The sequence below is a fragment of the Narcine bancroftii genome, chromosome 3 (assembly GCF_036971445.1).
Source record: "Narcine bancroftii isolate sNarBan1 chromosome 3, sNarBan1.hap1, whole genome shotgun sequence".
Lineage (NCBI taxonomy): Eukaryota > Metazoa > Chordata > Chondrichthyes > Torpediniformes > Narcinidae > Narcine > Narcine bancroftii.
Window position 1 is genome coordinate 185,338,525 of NC_091471.1, and position 17,630 is coordinate 185,356,154.

The 17,630-nt window shown below is 43.0% G+C and overlaps 1 protein-coding gene across 5 annotated transcripts in view; it reads right to left on the reverse strand.

Annotated features, from left to right (window-relative positions):
• The window catches only part of cds1 (CDP-diacylglycerol synthase (phosphatidate cytidylyltransferase) 1), a 160,964-nt gene that overhangs the window by 109,431 nt on the left and 33,903 nt on the right, over positions 1-17,630 (reverse strand). For 3 of the 5 annotated variants that reach the window (XR_011353995.1, XM_069926065.1, XM_069926068.1), the window contains exon 2: positions 15,488-15,627. Coding sequence is in view for 4 of the 5 variants with exons in the window: in XM_069926065.1 (XP_069782166.1) it covers positions 15,488-15,627 (140 nt within the window). In the remaining variant the exon portion in view is untranslated. Of the gene's footprint in view, positions 1-15,487; positions 15,628-15,781; positions 15,989-16,259; positions 16,316-17,630 lie in introns of those variants that run through there. The other 2 variants (XM_069926066.1, XM_069926067.1) reach the window with 2 other exon arrangements.

Genomic DNA, 17,630 nt, shown 5'->3' on the forward strand with positions numbered 1-17,630 from the left:
AACCATCATTGCACTCCTCTAGTGACCTGACCTCGGCTGCTGTGGCAGATGATAGCCCCAAATGTTTCTTCTGCGGGCAGGGAAGAAGGAAACGCTGCCCTGCCAAGGAGGCAGTATGCTCTAGGAATGGGAAAAGAGAACATTACGCAAAAGTCTGCAGTCTAAGCCACCCGCGAAACCTAGCAGCGCCATGTGCGGAAAGCCGCCAACCCGGACAGTATGATCCGCACCATTTTCTCTGCAGACCATTGGGGCTACCATCTTGGACCGCATGGTCAGCGGCATCTTCTCAGGCATGTAGCACCACAGGCAAACAGTGAAGGTGACCATCTTGGAACCAAACACTCAAGCAACTAGGGCCCTCTTCGGATTCAGACAGTGTGTCTACACTGTCCTCTGTCACCCTGGACCAAGGCAAACCATACGAACTTGCCAGATCCACGAAGGGCAGGCATCCAGGTAAATGGGTGCATAATAAACTATTTATTTGATAGCGGGAGTACAGAAAGCTTCATTCACCACAATACTACTAACTGCCTATCCCTCAAAGTATAGCCAGTCAGGCATAAGATCTCCCACGTTCAAATCCCATACGGCAGATGTTCACGGGCTCAGTGTAGTGACTTTTACCATTAAAGGCACAGTCTACAAACACTTCAGATGGAGAATGCGGGATTGATCTTGTGTTTTAAAAATAAATTGGATAGATACATGGATGGGAGAGGACTGAAGGTTATGGAATGGAAGCAGGACAATGGGACTAGCAAAATGATGGTCGATACAGAGTTGAAGGGCCGAATGGTATGTTTTCTGTGCTGTACGATCTATGGTTCTTAAAGCTCCTTGTACTGAGCCCCCTTGCTGTTGGGGCTCGACTTCCAGTGCCAACCTAAGAGCGTTATATTGGAGTTCAATGGGCCCCATCTCACTGTCTTGCAATGAAGAGTTCCTAGATGGCTCTCCATACACAACCTGTGGGCTTTCGACCCTCAGGGTCACTCCACCATTGCTGTTCACAAACAAACCTCACCCCCCCAACTGCAAGCTTATGGCTACCAGGAGCAGATGATACTACGCCATAGACAAAGCATTTATCAAGTCGCAGGTTCAGCGGTGGTTGGGCGCGGGCATCATTGAAGCCAGCAAAAAGCCCCTAGAGGACCCAAGTGGTCGCAGTGAAAAATGGGGAAAAGAACAGAATGGTCATGGATTATAGCCAGACCATCAACCATGCATCTCACTGCGTACCCACTTTCCCACATTTCTGATATGGTTAATCAGATTGTGGAATATTGGGTATTTTTCACTGTCGGCCTACCACCAGCTCCTGATCCGCCCAGAGGTCCACCAGTATACTGCATTTGAGGCAGATGGTCGCCTCTACCACTTCCTCTGGGTGCCCTTCAGCATCACCATTTTCCAGCAGGTGGTAAACCACATGGTAGACCACTATAACTGCAGGCCACTTTTCCATACCTTGACAATATGACCATCTGCGATGCCAACCGAAAATTCCTCCGGGCTGCAAAGCTCCTGAACCTTACTCATAACAAGGAGAAATGGGTATTCCAGACAACCTGACTAGCCATTCTTGGTTGCATGGTCGAAAATAGTCCAAACTGGTCCCAACCATATGTTTCCTCTACTGGAGTTGCACCTCTCCCACACCCTCAGAGCCTTGAAAAGATGCCTGGGTTTCTTCTCGTACTATGTTCAATGGATCCCCAACTATGAAGGCAAGGCTTTCCCATTGGTCAAAGCCACCTCATTTCCCCTGACAGCAAGGGCCCGCACTTTCGGCCGTATCAAGGACAACATCGCCAAGGTGGCGATGCATGCTATCGACGAGTCCACACCATTCCAGATGGAGAGCAATGGTCCCGACTTTGCCCTGGCTGCCACACTCAATCAAGCGGGTAGACCCATGGCCTTCTTTTCACGTACCATCCAAGGCCCTGAAATCCACCACTCCTCAATCAAAAAGGAGGTTCAGGTAATGGTGGAGGCAGTATGCCAATGGAGGTGCTATCTCACAGGCAAGTGATCCCCCCTCCTCACGCGACCTGCGGGAAGTCGCCTTCATGTTCAACAACAAGCAGGGGGGTGGGGGGAATCAAGAATGATAAAATCGTCAGGTGGAGAATCAAACTGTCTACCTATAATTGTGGCATCCTATACTGGCCTGGCAAATAACAAGTCCATGGGCACCCTATCCCATGGGACATGCCAGTGGAAATATTGCAGACCCTCCATACAACATCTACCACCCCAGAGTAACTAGCTTCTTCCATTTCATTAAAGCCCAGAACCTACCATACTCCATTGAGAAAGTCAGGACAATGACCAAAATCTGCCAGATCTACAATATGCAAACCGCACTTCTACCACCCTGACAAAGCGCACCTGATTGAAGCTACTTGCCCATTCATGCACCTGAGCATTGACTTCAAGGGGCTTCTCCCTTCCTCAAATTGGAACGTACTTCCTCACCATCATTGACAAATACTCACATTTCCCTTTCACCATCCCCCAGCCTTAATTACCGTGGTCATGTTTGGATATCTGCAATATCTTCACACTCTTTCAGTACCCCTGCTTCATCCACAGCAACTGGGGGACCTAATTTATGAGTGATGAGCTGTGGCAGTACCTGTTGGCCAGGAGCATCGCCATGAACAGGACCACCAGCTACAATTCTAGAGGGAATGGGCAGATGGAAAGGGAGAATGCCAGAATCTGGAAAACCACCCTCCTGGCACTGAGGTCATAGGGCTTCCCTGTTTCCCAATGGCAAGTTGTCCTCCCAGATGCACTCCATTCTATACAGTTGCTTTTATGTACAGCCACTAACAATATGCCTCATGAACGCATATTTCCCTTCCCTAGGAAGTCTGCATCAGGGACTATGCTCCCTGCCTGCCTGCCTGATCTCCCCGGGACCAGTTCTGCTTCAGAAGCACGCCAGGCAATCTAAGACTGACCTAATGGTCAAGAGAGTTCTCCTCCTTCACGGAAACCCCCAGTACACCTACCTGGTCTTACCTGATGGGTGCAAGAACACGATCTCAATCTGGGATTTGGCACCATCGGGAGCCCCTCCGACCATTCTTAACCACCAACACTCTTCCCCACTGCAACTTTGAATCTGCTGCTGACTACATTCCACCCCCACACTCCCTCATCGTTTCACCTGTCCCTTTCCCTCAGAAAAATCTATCCAGTGATGACAGACCAACTGCATCTCCACCCCCCCCCCCACAAAACAAGGCTGCTCAGGGTGACCCAGCCATTACCACATTGTTCGCAGTGGCAGAGGAGACCCTCAATAGACATAACCTGTAAATATACGTACATGTGTATATATTTGCTTCGTGTTTTTCACCCCTCCTTTTTTAAGAGACCTGCAGGGTGAATGTAGTAAACCACAGTAATGCTGTGATTGGCTACTGCTGGCTGGACACACCTCCCGAGATCTATCCTACCCACAACCCCTTGCATGTTCCTCATTCATTCTGCCAAGATCAGTCGATGAAGCAGGCTGCTGCTCCAGTCTATAGTCAATAAAAGCCTATCGGTTTCACAACCTCATCTTTAGTTAAATTGATGGTGCATCAATTTAACTTTTATCCAAATTTGGTTATTTCTTTCTTAAGAACTATTGGTTTTGTAATTCATTCATGTGAATGATGTTAATAGGTATGCTTTCAGAAGATGGCTTGAGGAGAAGAACAGATAAAACATGTCTCCTGTCACAAACGGGTGGAGAGATTTTAAATATCGACAGTATTTCTCTACATGCACACTTGGCATGTATATGTGGGCTTTCTATTATTTAAAAAAAACACAAATAAGCATGAGAGCAAACAGGAAACGAGCCCATGACTACCAGTACATGCCTTTGGAAGTTTGTTGATACTCAAAGGATCCCAGATATTTGCCATTTTGCAACCTATTAAGAGTCTTTATTAATTATACCTAGGCTGTGCTAACCCATAAACATCTAAAAAGCAAAGGTTTCAGTCACAGAGAAATACAAGCAAATGACAATTGGTGCCATTGTTAAAATTTTAAATCACATTGAATGTAATTTTTAAATCACATTGAATGTTCGGTAAAACCAGTTGTCTTGAGGCATAGAAGAACTTTGAAATATGAATGGCTGATAACTTGAGAAATTTATTGGACCATAAATGTGAACATATTTTCAGCAATAGATAAGGGTAAAGTCTCTGAACTTTAACAACAGCTGTTGATATCATCTCGAAGACCAATGAGGCATGTCAATTAAAAGGGCTATATAAACAATCCGATGGAGGACCTCAGTTTTCTTCAGGCTGACTTCCAGGCCAAACATTTTGGCAGTTTCCGCAAAGCAGGACGTCAAGCGCTGAAGAGCTGGCTCTGAATGGGCAACTAAAGCGGCATCATCTGCAAAGAGTAGTTCACGGACAAGTTTCTCTTGTGTCTTGGTGTGAGCTTGCAGGCGCCTCAGATTGAAGAGACTGCCATCCGTGTGGTACCGGATGTAAACAGCGTCTTCATTGTTGGGGTCTTTCATGGCTTGGTTCAGCATCATGCTGAAGAAGATTGAAAAGAGGGTCCTCCATCAGCCAGCTCCCCACCATGACTACCAGCCCCCCCACATCTCCATCGGGCACACAAAACTCAAAACGGTCAACCAGTTTACCTATCTCGGCTGCACCATTTCATCAGATGCAAGGATCGACAATGAGATAGACAACAGACTCGCCAAGGCAAATAGCGCCTTTGGAAGACTACACAAAAGAGTCTGGAAAAACAACCAACTGAAAAACCTCACAAAGATAAGCGTATACAGAGCCGTTGTCATACCCACGCTCCTGTTCGGCTCCGAATCATGGGTCCTCTACCGGCACCACCTACGGCTCCTAGAACGCTTCCACCAGCGTTGTCTCCGCTCCATCCTCAACATCCATTGGAGCGCTCACACCCATAACGTCGAGGTACTCGAGATGGCAGAGGTCGACAGCATCGAGTCCACGCTGCTGAAGATCCAGCTGCGCTGGATGGGTCACGTCTCCAGAATGGAGGACCATCGCCTTCCCAAGATCGTATTATATGGCGAGCTCTCCACTGGCCACCGTGACAGAGGTGCACCAAAGAAAAGGTACAAGGACTGCCTAAAGAAATCTCTTGGTGCCTGCCACATTGACCACCGCCAGTGGGCTGATAACGCCTCAAACCGTGCATCTTGGCGCCTCACAGTTTGGCAGGCAGCAGCCTCCTTTGAAGAAGACCGCAGAGCCCACCTCACTGACAAAAGGCAAAGGAGGAAAAACCCAACACCCAACCCCAACCAACCAATTTTCCCTTGCAACCGCTGCAATCGTGTCTGCCTGTCCCGCATCGGACTGGTCAGCCACAAACGAGCCTGCAGCTGACGTGGACTTTTTACCCCCTCCATAAATCTTCGTCCGCGAAGCCAAGCCAAAGAAGAAGATAAACAATCCATGGTCGATCAGATTCAAAATGAATACAAGCAAAAGAAATTAGCCTTAGTAAAGGCAGGGTGATTTCTTCAGCAAATTTCAAATGCAAAAATCACTCCTCACCATTACTGCAATGCAATCTGCAGCATGACTGACAGGTGAAATACATTGAATCACTCTGGTTAGTTACATTAGTGTAACGACTCCTTAAATAATTTGTTTTTGTGCAAGCGCAGGTAGTGACTATGTTGGTTAAGCAACACCCCTGGTTTTCTTCGAAAATTTTATTTTTCCGTTTTTGAAAACAAACATTTTCAATATATTTACACATTCTTTTAGTACAATTCATATTCAAAAATACAAATACAATGCCAGTTTACTTGCAATTTCCCTCCCTCCCCCCCACCATAAAGTTAATCAAAACAGAATCAAAACAAAAATAATTGGTAAAAGGAAAAAAAAACAAAAAAAACAGTGTACTGCCAGTCTTTCTGATCTATTTTCATTCTTTGAGGTGCTACACTGCTGTTGTCTCTACATATTTTATTAGCTTTTTAAAGCTGTTATTCTTATAACTGGGCTCCAAAGTGTTCTAGATATGGTTACCATACTTTGGCAAAAGTGTCATATTTATTTTTTAATTTATTTTCTCCATGGGCACACAGTTATGCATCTCTGTAGTCCATCAAGTGATGAGTGGCCGGGGTGGGGCAGTCAGACTTCCAGGTGATCGCAATATATTTTTTTGCTACTGACAGGGCAATAACTACAAGTTTAACTTGAAATTTTGTTAATGTTCTGCCCACATCCTCTAGGTTTCCCAATAAATACAACTCTAGGTCCAGCGGAAAGTATGCCCCTGTAATCCTAGTTAATATATGAGAGAATTCAAGCAAAAAGGGTCTCACCTTCATGCTGGTCCATGTGGAGTGTATAAAAGTACCAATTTCTAACCCACATCTAAAGCACATTTCCAATATCCTTGGTGTTCCTTTATGTAACTTTTGTGGTGTGAGGTACAATTGTTGTAAGAAATTGTATTGTACTAATCTACATCAGACATTGATCACTGATGTCATGCTCCCCCTACATAAAGCTGACCAACACTCTTCATCGATTGTTATTCCCAAGTCTAACTCCCACTTCTCCCTCAATCTTTGCAGGCCCAGTTTTGGGCTCTCATTTTGAAGCTCAAAGTATATTCTAAATATATATTTGGGAGCGCCTCCCTGTCAAAGTAACCCTTTTACCTCGTTCGCTTCAGGTGGGTGTTGTGTATGCACTTATACAATTAGGACTCAGAGACGTGGTGCTTTTCTCATTTTTTTAATACCATCAGACTAAAATGGCTATGGAAAGGTGACATCATGATGTGGGCATCATGATGTTCAGCAGAACCGGCTTATACACAACATTCTTCACCCCCCCATACAATAAATGTTGAATGGTTCCCTCCAACTACCATTATTATATCGGGCCCATGACTACTAGTAAGAATTAGGGTACAAATACTGAGTGATTATAATACGGAGGGGAACTTAATTATGGAACATAGTCCTTAAAGCACTTGAGTGGTCTTCTTTCTCTCTTGGACTGCCTTGGCGTGGCATGCTGGACCAGTATTTGCTTGGGGCTGTTCTGGGTGGGAATCATAGATAGTCGGGTCGATGATGACTGCTGGCCTCCAGGGTTCTACATGCTGGGCTGCTTGTCGCAGTTACTGGGCTACCAGTCTCCGTCCCTCTTTCACTCACCCCAAAGGGTTGGATTGCTGTGTCAGGTTTGGTTCTACCTCCTCTAAGTTGTGATGTAGTTTGTGAATTTTAGTGTCAGATAATGGTCCCAATTTGTTAGTGTCGTTTCCACAGTCTGTCTCACACTAGAAGAGTATGAGCAGGGGCTCAACTTTTGTAGGATCACCCCTACCACCCATTGTCTGTAATCATGAGCCAGTACTCTACCTAGAGCACTGGAGGTGGGAGAAAGTTTGTGGTGGTTGTGGATCTTTCTAAACAGAGGCCCAGATCCAGGTGAACTGTGAACAGTTTTGTCCGCAGGTTATGGCCAAACATCAATTCTGCTGGGGTGCGTTTTGTGGTAGAATCCGGTGTGTTTTTGTATCCCAATAGAAAATCTGCAATCTTGTGAGTCCAGCACAGGTGTTTAGAAGTTTCTTGGTTTTCATCACCTTTTTGAATGTTTGCACAAAGCGTTCTGCCTCCCCATTAGTACTTGGATGATCCCTCCCCATTACTGGCCATTTGGAATGTGCATCCACCACTATATGGAAAGTCTCTCCCATGAATGGCCCCGCGAAGTCTATGTGAATCTGACTTCAAGGTCTGGAAGGCCACTTCCATGGGTTGGCCTTGGTCTGCGGCATTTTTGGCTGCTTTGAGTGACATATTTTGGATTCTCTCACTATTGTTTCAATATCTCTGTCTATCAATGGCCACCATATATCCATCCGGGCCAGCGCTTTCATTCGCTGGATGGTTGTGGTGCAGCTCTGATAATATTGTGTTTTGCCATTTGGCTGGAATAATTGTACAGGCCCCCCCAAAGTAAACACCCTTCTTCAACTGATAGTTCATGGCGGCGTGTGAAGCAAGTTTTCAGGTTTTCTGGTATGATCTCAGATTCTGGCCATCCTTTTGGGTTTCTTTGTATATCATCTGAGTTGTAATGGCCAGTCGTTGTAATTGTTCTTGGTTGATAGCTGCTGCTTCTGCTGTCCATTTAATAATTTCTTCTCTTTGTTCAGTTTCGGGTAGTGGTTAGCGTGATAAGGCATCCACATGGCTGTTGAGTGTTCCGCTTTATGTTTTATCTCGTAGTTGTGTGCAGTTAGTAATATGGCCCATGTTTGAATTCTGGTTGCAGCTAATATCGGTATGCCAGAATCAAACTTAGAGGTTTGTTGTCAGTGATTAGGGTGAAAGTTCTTCCATAGAGATATTGGTAGAATCTTTTTACACGAAAAATTATTGCCAATCCTTCTTTTTCCAGTGTGCGTAATTGCGTTCACTTGCAGTTAATGTCCACGAAGCATATGCCAGTGGTTGCTCTCCCTTCTCTGCGATTTGGGACAATGCTTCTCCCTCTGCTACTGGTGAAGCATCAACAGCTAGAATCACTTCCTTGTTTTGGTCGTAGTGGATCAGAACCTCAGAAATCAGAATATGTTTTTAGTTTCTGTATTCCAGTAAGTGGTTTAGGTGGCTGCGTAGTGTAGGCATGTTAGGGATAGGTTTCCAATAGTGATTTATAAGCCCTAGAAAGAACTGTAACTCCGACTTGTTGGTTGGATATGGGGCTTTGCGAACAGCTTCTGTGGCCGCCTTCCTGGTCGATTGGAAATTCCAATTATGTCACTGAGGGCAGCTTGAAGACATGCTTATCCTGTCATAATCTACATTGGCCTGCTGTAATCTGCTTAGGACCTTTTCAAGTTTTATTAAGTGTTCCCTGTCATTTCGGCCTGTGATTATGTCATCAAGGTAACATCCCATTGCTATTCAATGTAGTAATTTGTCCATAGTAGTTTTTATATTTATAGATATATATATATATATATATATATCTATAAATAAAAATAAAAAAAATAAATAAATAAAAATCGCAGATGCTGCTGAAATTCCATATGACATGCATGAATAGGTGTACAGACCTAGGTGGATATTGATTGCCACACATTTTCTTGATTCTTTGTCCAATTCTATTTGTTGGTATGCCTTTGACAAATCTAATTTTGTGAACTTTTGCCCTCCATTTAGTGCGTGGAATAGTTCTTCTGCTTTGGGCATGGGTTGTTCTGGTACTTTTAGTGCCTAGTTGATGGTGACTTTGTTATCACCGCAAATGTGAATTTCACTGTTTGCATTCCATACAGGTATGATGGGCGCTGCCCTATCACTGTATTCTATTGGTTCTAATATGTCTTCATCTTTTAATCTATTTAACTCAGCTTCAATTTTTCTTTTCATTCCAATGGAACTGTTCTGGCTTTGATGAACTTTGGTTCCACATTCTCTTCTAATTGCAGTTTGGCTTGAACCCCTTTGATCTTTCCCAACCCTTGTTGAGAATCTAGATGTGTTCTGGCTGGGTGTTGTCTTCGTGGTTTACATTCAGTATTGAACCAATCTCAAGCCAGTCCAGGGGGATGTGTTGCAGCCAGTTTCTTCCAGACAGTGCTGGTCCATGGGTATCTACGATGTAGTGAGATTGTGTTTTTGGTTGTTGCTTGTATTGTACCTTGATCATACATTTCCCAAACATTTTGATTTTGATCTCAGTATTACTTCAGTGTGGAAGATGTGGTAGCAAGCGTTGATTTAAATGTAATGACATTAGAGACACTGCAGCCCCTATGTCAAGCTCCATTTTCAAAGGTTCGTTGTTTATTTTCAGCTGAATATAGATTGCTGTGCTTTTCATGTTTATCTCTCTAATGTGCAAGACCTCAGCTGTTGCTTTATCATCTTCAGAGCTGTTTCTATGCTCTTTGTTAGAGTCTCTCTCTCTCCGCCATTGCTTTGACCTCGGCTGGGTGCTTGTCACAATTTTGAGTCCACCTGCATTTTACTGTTTCTTTAATTGGACATCTCGCTTTGATATGTCCCTTTTTGTTGTAACTGTGGCATTTGGAGTTTTTGAAAAAACAGTTTTCTGGACGATGGTTATACTTCCCACAATGGAAGCACTGTTGGCGGGAAAACCTCCTGACCAGAAGATCTTGTTGGCCCACATCCAAATTTTTGCCCGCCATTTCTGAGCTGCAGGAAGTTCTATAAGCGATTGAGAGTTACTTTGTTGTCCATTGCCAGTAATTTCTGCTTTGCATGGCGATCTGCCAACCCCATCACCAAACCCCATGCTTGGTTTTGAAACTGCTCAAAGTGGCAATGCTTGGACAGTTTATGCAACACTACTAGGTATACACTTACTGCCTCCCCTGGCATTTGTTTCCTTTCATAGAATTGTTGCCTTTCTGCCATAACTAGCGGTCTGGGGCTTAAGTGGTTTCCCAGTGCTGTGCATAACTCGATGTACATCTTCGTCCCTGGATCCTCCGGGGACAACAAAATTTTAAGGAGATTGAATGTTTTGCTGCCCATTATACAGAGGAAGAGGACACATTTTTGATTTACCGGGCCTTCAAAAATATTATGGGCTACTGTTATGAGCCCAAAGGACCCCAAAACCCAGCAGCAATAGACATTCACCAAGACAAGTAATTACTAAAACAAAAGTTGTTTTTAATTATCTTTAAACATGAAAACAGAATCAAATTTTAACATCTCTATCAACTTAACTAAACCCAACTTAACCCCCTTCTAATTTTAAGCGCATGTGTATGTAATGTGTGTATAAATTTAAAAAAAGTTCTTTGGTTCACAGTTCAATCTCACTTCTCATTCTTCCAAGTTCTCTGGTTGCAGGCAATTCTTATACTGTGCACAGAATTTAACATGTATAAAGTTCACCAGGCTTTGGTGCTCGAAATGTAAATGTTTACCGCTCAGGAAGGTTCTTTGTAGGTTTGCAGAGAGAGATTTGTTGTTCCAGGATTTTCACAAATGAGGTATCACCATTAATCACCTCAATGTCTTGCTGATGAAACTTGCCCCATCAGGGTTCTCCAGACGATAACCTCTTTCTTTCAGGACACCACAGAGTTCCTTTCTATTCCACTTATTCCAAGAGAAAGATCAGACAGATAGCACTTCCAGCCATCTGCCACTATGGAACTTCTGTTTCAGTTCCAACTAGCTTCTCCTGCTTGTTTCAGCTGTGACTCTCTCTCTCCATCTCAGATTCCAACTGCCAGCCACATGTCCTTCTCTCGCTCTTTCATTTGCAAAACCCCCTCTTTCTCCAGCAAACAATAAGAGTTATTCTTCTGCTCCCATCTGTTGTTTTTAGGTAAGCAAGAACCCAGGAGTGACCTTTGAGTGAGCACTTTGCAGAAAGGTCAGAAGTCTTGTAAAAATGTTCAACACAGATGACCTGTCTCCAGTCCATTCATTTCATGACATCATTTCAATTATCACCTACTTGTGAAATGTGCATAGCATTCTCCATAGTTTATGTAAAGTCACTGAATATGAATTCTTCAGTATTTCAAATAAGATCTGTTTTAAAATGTGTGTATGTATGTAACCTATTCTAATTTTACCAATTTATCTCCCAAACATATCTACAAATATTACATCACACTACGCAGTAGTAGTTAAACCGTTCTATGTAATTACCCCAACTTTCATCTGCTTCGTTGAATTCTCTGAACTTTATCTTCACCATCCTGGCGTGCTTTCATTTTGATCTTTTGGCAGGAACGCATTAGGTAGTCACCTTTTACCTTTATCCTTTTGCTTCCTTCCCCCAGTTGGTGCATGAAGCATGCATAGGGTTCGTTTCATTCCTCGTCGCCACTGTTGTGTATATACTTACACAATTCTTTAATACTATCAGACTAACATGGATCCACTCCTGCATCAGCAGGTCAGCTCATACCAGACAGCCACCTTTTCTCAAACAGTTATCATAGGTGTCCTCCCTCTCATTCTCCTGTATGCACTGGTCCTCAGAGATCTAGTTGACCAGCCCAAGATTGATACTACACTTGATTTTAGTCAAAAGGTCAAGAAGCTTTCCTCCACACTGGCAGTCAACCAGAGCCTTTTTCTGGTTCATCTGAAGATGAACGAAACTGAGCATCATCCTGTACGTAAAACCAAGGTAGAGTGCTGCTATGTCCTGAAGTTCTACCTGTTCCTGGTGTTGCAAAGAATGGGCTTGGCCCCTTTGCCATGCAATGGCATAATCAGTTGGACATTGCCACACCGCCCATACTTTATGGAAAAGTTTAGCCAGACATACATCTCTGACCATGTCCACATGGTAGTGGTCTGTACGGAGCCGCTTTCAGACATTAGGGACTAGGGGTCGATGGATATTGTGGGATAGTTTCCTGAGCAGACTATCCAAATCTTTCTGGCAGAATGCCACATAGCCAGAAATTATTAACCAGCATCAGGATCTCACCTGGCTGGTGGTGAGAGAAGCCCTCCAGGTCAGATCCTTCCTATAGAACCGGATCATCCCTAATGCACAATTCCTTTGATACAACTCCCACGGGGAGGAGACAAACACCATGCCTTTGCAGACTGAGGATTCACAAAGAGGGTGTGGAGAAGAATGCAAGGGTCTTTGTCACTTCATTCCCAGGAGTAGCATAACGAAAGACTGTGATCCCAGGGTCACAGAAAGATAGACATCCAGTACTACTAGAAGATCATCATCAGTGAAAGACACTCTTTGATCTTCCCAAAACCTCTTAGTGTTCCAGCACGTTAAAAAGTTAATTAGGGAATGCTACCAACTAGCATATTCCAGGCTGCAGGAATATATTCTGTGACATACTGACTAAACACATGATCCTCAAGGGGAAGGACCACAATCTAAAGTTTTTTCTGCCATTGGGCCTGGAGGGATTGCTATTGGAGGGGAAAGTAACCCCAGGGGGCCACAATAGAGACAAGGGTGCTTTGTACAAATAAATTGTTAACACTAAAATGAACAATAAAATGTATATATAGATACAGCACAATATAAAAATCTTTTATAGACGTTTTATTGAGAATAAAGCTTACTTTAAAAAAAAATTTAATTGTTTAAATAGCTTAAACCAAACTCAACATTGGCTGATCTTGCAGTTCCTCTTTTTAGAAACTCAAACATTTATGTCATTTATCATGGTTCTGGAGGCCATATGGATACAACAGATATCACCATAAACACCTCGATTACACGAATTGCAAAGGAAGGCTTTATTCATTTGTTTCCTGATATAATTTGTCTGCATCTGGTATCAACTGAAAATAAAACCTTTTGTCCCTGCAATCTGTGGACAAAAGACTATTGAGCCCATGCCCCGGGTGACCAATCATTCTTGTTTTTCAACAGCAAAAAAAGCTGTTGAAAACAAGCTTCAATACCTCAACTTCAAAAATCAAGCTCCTCCCCAAATCATATACAAATCCATGGAGCATTTCTCCAATCCTTTCCAATTTAAAAAAAATCTAAGAATCATCTGAAAGACAAATGCAATTCTACTTTTCACAGTTAAGTTAGTTAAATAAACTACTGAAGGTGGGCTGTGGATTCAAATCCAGGTCCAGTATTGTCATGTGTCATCCAATAAAAAGGCATTTGCACCCAATAGCACTTGTGCAACATTCTAATTCAAGTTGAAGGTCATCAGGTCAAGTACCTTTCCAAAGATTTGAGCACAAAAATTTTGGCTGACATCCAAACCTAGGACTGATGGAAATTTCTTTTCAAAACATAAGACCGTGGCACATTTTTAAAAGCAGCAGAATACTCCCCAGTAACCTTGTCCTTATGCATAGGTCAATCAACAACATAAAAAATCCATGAGGTAACTTGCTGTGCACAAATTGACTATCATATGTCCTATATAACAATTATATATTTGAAAATTCTTCACTGGCTGCAAAAAAACTTTGTAGTGACATTAAACCAGAGGGGATTTTTATAGTCTTTGTTAAAACATTTTTGTGTGTTTTTTTTTTCATGCTTAGTAGGAAAAGATACAGCACATTTCAACTGTCAAAAGCAGAAATGGAGTGCACATTTGGATGTCTCATAATTATCTGCCCAAATCATGAGCCATATGGTGAAATTGTGGAATGAGAAAATTATGCTAGTATTATCAGTATTTAGTGTTCGCAGAACATAAATAGCTTGTTCATCAAAAAAATTTTGCCTCAACATCAGCTATTAATTGTAAACTTTAGCTTCAATTTTTGCAGTTCCAAAATCCACCACACTTGGTAAATCTTCCACTTTCAAATTAATAAATAACATCATTTTCCACTTTGGCCAACATGCACCAAAAGTTGGGTTACTTTTGCTCAAAAAATTTATGAATAAAGTTAAAACAAAAGTATTTCATAAACACCAGAGAAGATTGGGACAGCACAGTTCGCATAGCAGTTAGGGCAACACTTTTACAGTGGCAGCGATTGGGACCAGGTTTCAAAACCCGCACTGTGAGTTGGTACCTTCTTCCCGTCTCTGCATGGGTTTTCCCCGGGGGCTCTGGTTTCCTCCCACTGATCAAAACGTACTGGGGGTGTAAACCGAATGGCCTGTTATCGTACCTTATGTCTAAATTTAAATATTTAAATTTTTTAAATGCTAACCGATGAGTTATGTCGAATTTTATGTCATCAGCTCTGAGCACTGAAAAAGCATTTCAACCCACTGAGTCCAATGCTGACCATTAGGCATTCATTTTACATTAATCTCATTTTGTTTCTCCATATTCTTAACAGTTCCCCACAAACCATACCAGTCACCTACACTCGACGGCAAATTAATTCACCAACCCAAGTCTTTAGGATGTGAAAATGGTGCAATTGAGAGGGGGTGGGGAGAAACAGGGGGAAGGAGGGCAATCAAATCACAGGACCTCACAACCTCCACACTGACAGCAGAGATTAGGACAGATCTTCAGCTGGAGCTATAAGGCAGCTGCTCTACTAGCTGAGTCACTGTGTTCCCCATTACTTTTGAAAAAGCTGAAAGGGAGAGTTCAAATAAGATACTTGAAAGGAAGACAGCAACATCTGCATTTAACAAGGTGGGGAAAAAAAGCCAAATTCAGACAAGCATTGATCAAAACTGCATTGTACAACGCAATGAGAGGCTTAAGGCTACAGCAGAGAGTGGAATCTTTCTGATTTTCCATTAGATATGAAAACACATTCAAATTTTCTTCCTATGCAAGAATACCCTTGCCTTGGTAATAATATTAGATTCCATTCTAAACACAACACAATTATTGAATTATTTGTACAAATCACCATCTTGCAAGCTTTCGATTTCTTTCACATGTTAAAAGACAATGGCTTGGGGAGTCAGAAAATGGTTAAAGATGCTAGGTTAAATAAATAATAAATTTCATACACCACAAACCAAACGGTTACCTTGAAGATAATCCTGATAATGCCTTATTGAATACTTCTGGGGTGCTGTCATTCGAGGGTGGAACATCAGGAATATCCAAATCATTTTTTAAGTCAGGATCACCAACTTCCATGCCTCCTCCATCATCCCCATCTATCTCCTGATCACAAAAGTAAATAAAATTAAATGAGAATGAATAGCACAAAGAATAGACATTTAAAGTAAAACTGCATGCAAATCAATACAGGATTATTCAAATCTCAGAAACTACTGGGGAGTGAGTTCTGAAATTTCCTTTAAATCAGAGTATGGACCTTTGGGCTTTCAATGTTCTGCCGATCTATATAAACCTATTTGACCATCAATCCAACCCTTCTCAATCTCACAGCTCAGTCCTTTATTTTTCTTGCATCCATGAGCCGAACTTAAGCCCTTTTTTCACTGGGAAACGGGGAAAATTGCAGGGCAGGCTGAACCCGGCAGCGTTTCACACTGCATCATTATTTGCAGGGAATTCTACTACACAGGATTTTAAGGGGGGGTGTGCCCCGCCTCCAGAGGAGACATCGCGAGTGACATATTACGTACAGCACTATGATGGCCAGCTGACTGCACAGTGACATTTCACAGCAGTCAGCTTTAGATATCATCATCTTCTTTAACACAAAGAGATTAATCTGTCATATTTATTGATGAAATGAAACACCGCCCCACTCCCTCATGCCACTCATTCCCACACATCGCCTGCTTCCCCTGCCCCGCTCCCTCACGCCACCCGCTCCCCAGTCCTACTCCCATACGCCATCATCTCCCTTTGCTCTGCTACCCTCACACTGCCTGCTCTCCTGGGTATTGCGACAGCGGGGCGGGGGGGGAGAAGCAGCAGGGTGTGGGGCTGTCAGTGTGTGGCTGGCCGCGCTGTAAAATTTACCTGCCAGACTGACACAAGCACGCAGGCACTAACGTCACTAATTGCTCCTGGTAGGACTGGTTGTAATTTCACACCACCAGAAGGTAACTGGTGAGTTAACTCAGCCAGGCACTCAATTCTGCTCTGAGCAGAGTTAAAAGCCTGGTTGAAATTGACTCACCCTGCCCAGTTATTTCTTTTCACACCACTCAATTCAACTCTCCAATTTGGAGGGATAACTCGCATGTACTCGGTGGTGTGAAAAGGCTTTTAGAGTATGTTGTTATTGTACCAGCCTCTACCACCCCCACCCGTGCATTCCAGATATCCATTATTCTGTACATAATAAAACTACCTCTGATAGCTCCCGTAAACCTTCCTTCACTCACCTTAAACAGATGTCCTTTAGTAATGGTCATTGCCACCAAAGGAAAAATGGTGCTGGCCGACCACTCTATTTATGCCCCTCATTCTTATACACCTTTATTGTGCCCTCACATTCTCCATCACTTTAAAAGAGACTTAGCTCAGACAACCTTCCTCGTATGTTCTCCAATCCAGGCAACATCCTGGTAAATCTCCTCTGCACCCTTTCTCAGCTTCCATACCCTTCCTAATAATGAGCTGAACACAATATTCAAAGTGTCGTCTAACCAAAATATGTTTTTTCAAAGAATTGTAACATTGACTTGTGGCTCTTGAATGCAATCCACCAAGTAATGAAAAACAACACACTACATCTTAACTACCCTATCAACATGCTATTGGCTTGGACTCAAACATCCTTCTATTCCTCCAAACTGCAACGAATCCTGTCATTAACCTTATAATCCATCTTCAAGTTCAACCTTTCAAAATACATCACCACAGTTTTTCAGATTGAATCCATCTGGAAGGTAACCAGTGTTTCAAGTCAGGTATAAGCAAAGACAGGCAGCCACCTGAAGCAGTGGGGGGCAGGGAGAGGAGCACAGGTTAACAAGTAAGAAAGTATAGGAGGATACAGGTGAGAGGGCAGAAGTAAAAAAAAGCTGAGAGGTAATGGGGAAGAAGGATGAGGGAAAACCTCCAATTGGAAAAGAAAGGGAAGTGGGTAAGGAGCTAATGGGTCCAGGTCTGAAACATTGGTTACCCTTTACTTACTATGAATGCTGCATGACTTATCGAGTTTCTACAGCACGATTGTGCATTGCACTCAACCAAAGTAGCTGCACACTACATTCAGCTCCATCCTGTCTGTATCCTGTTGTAAT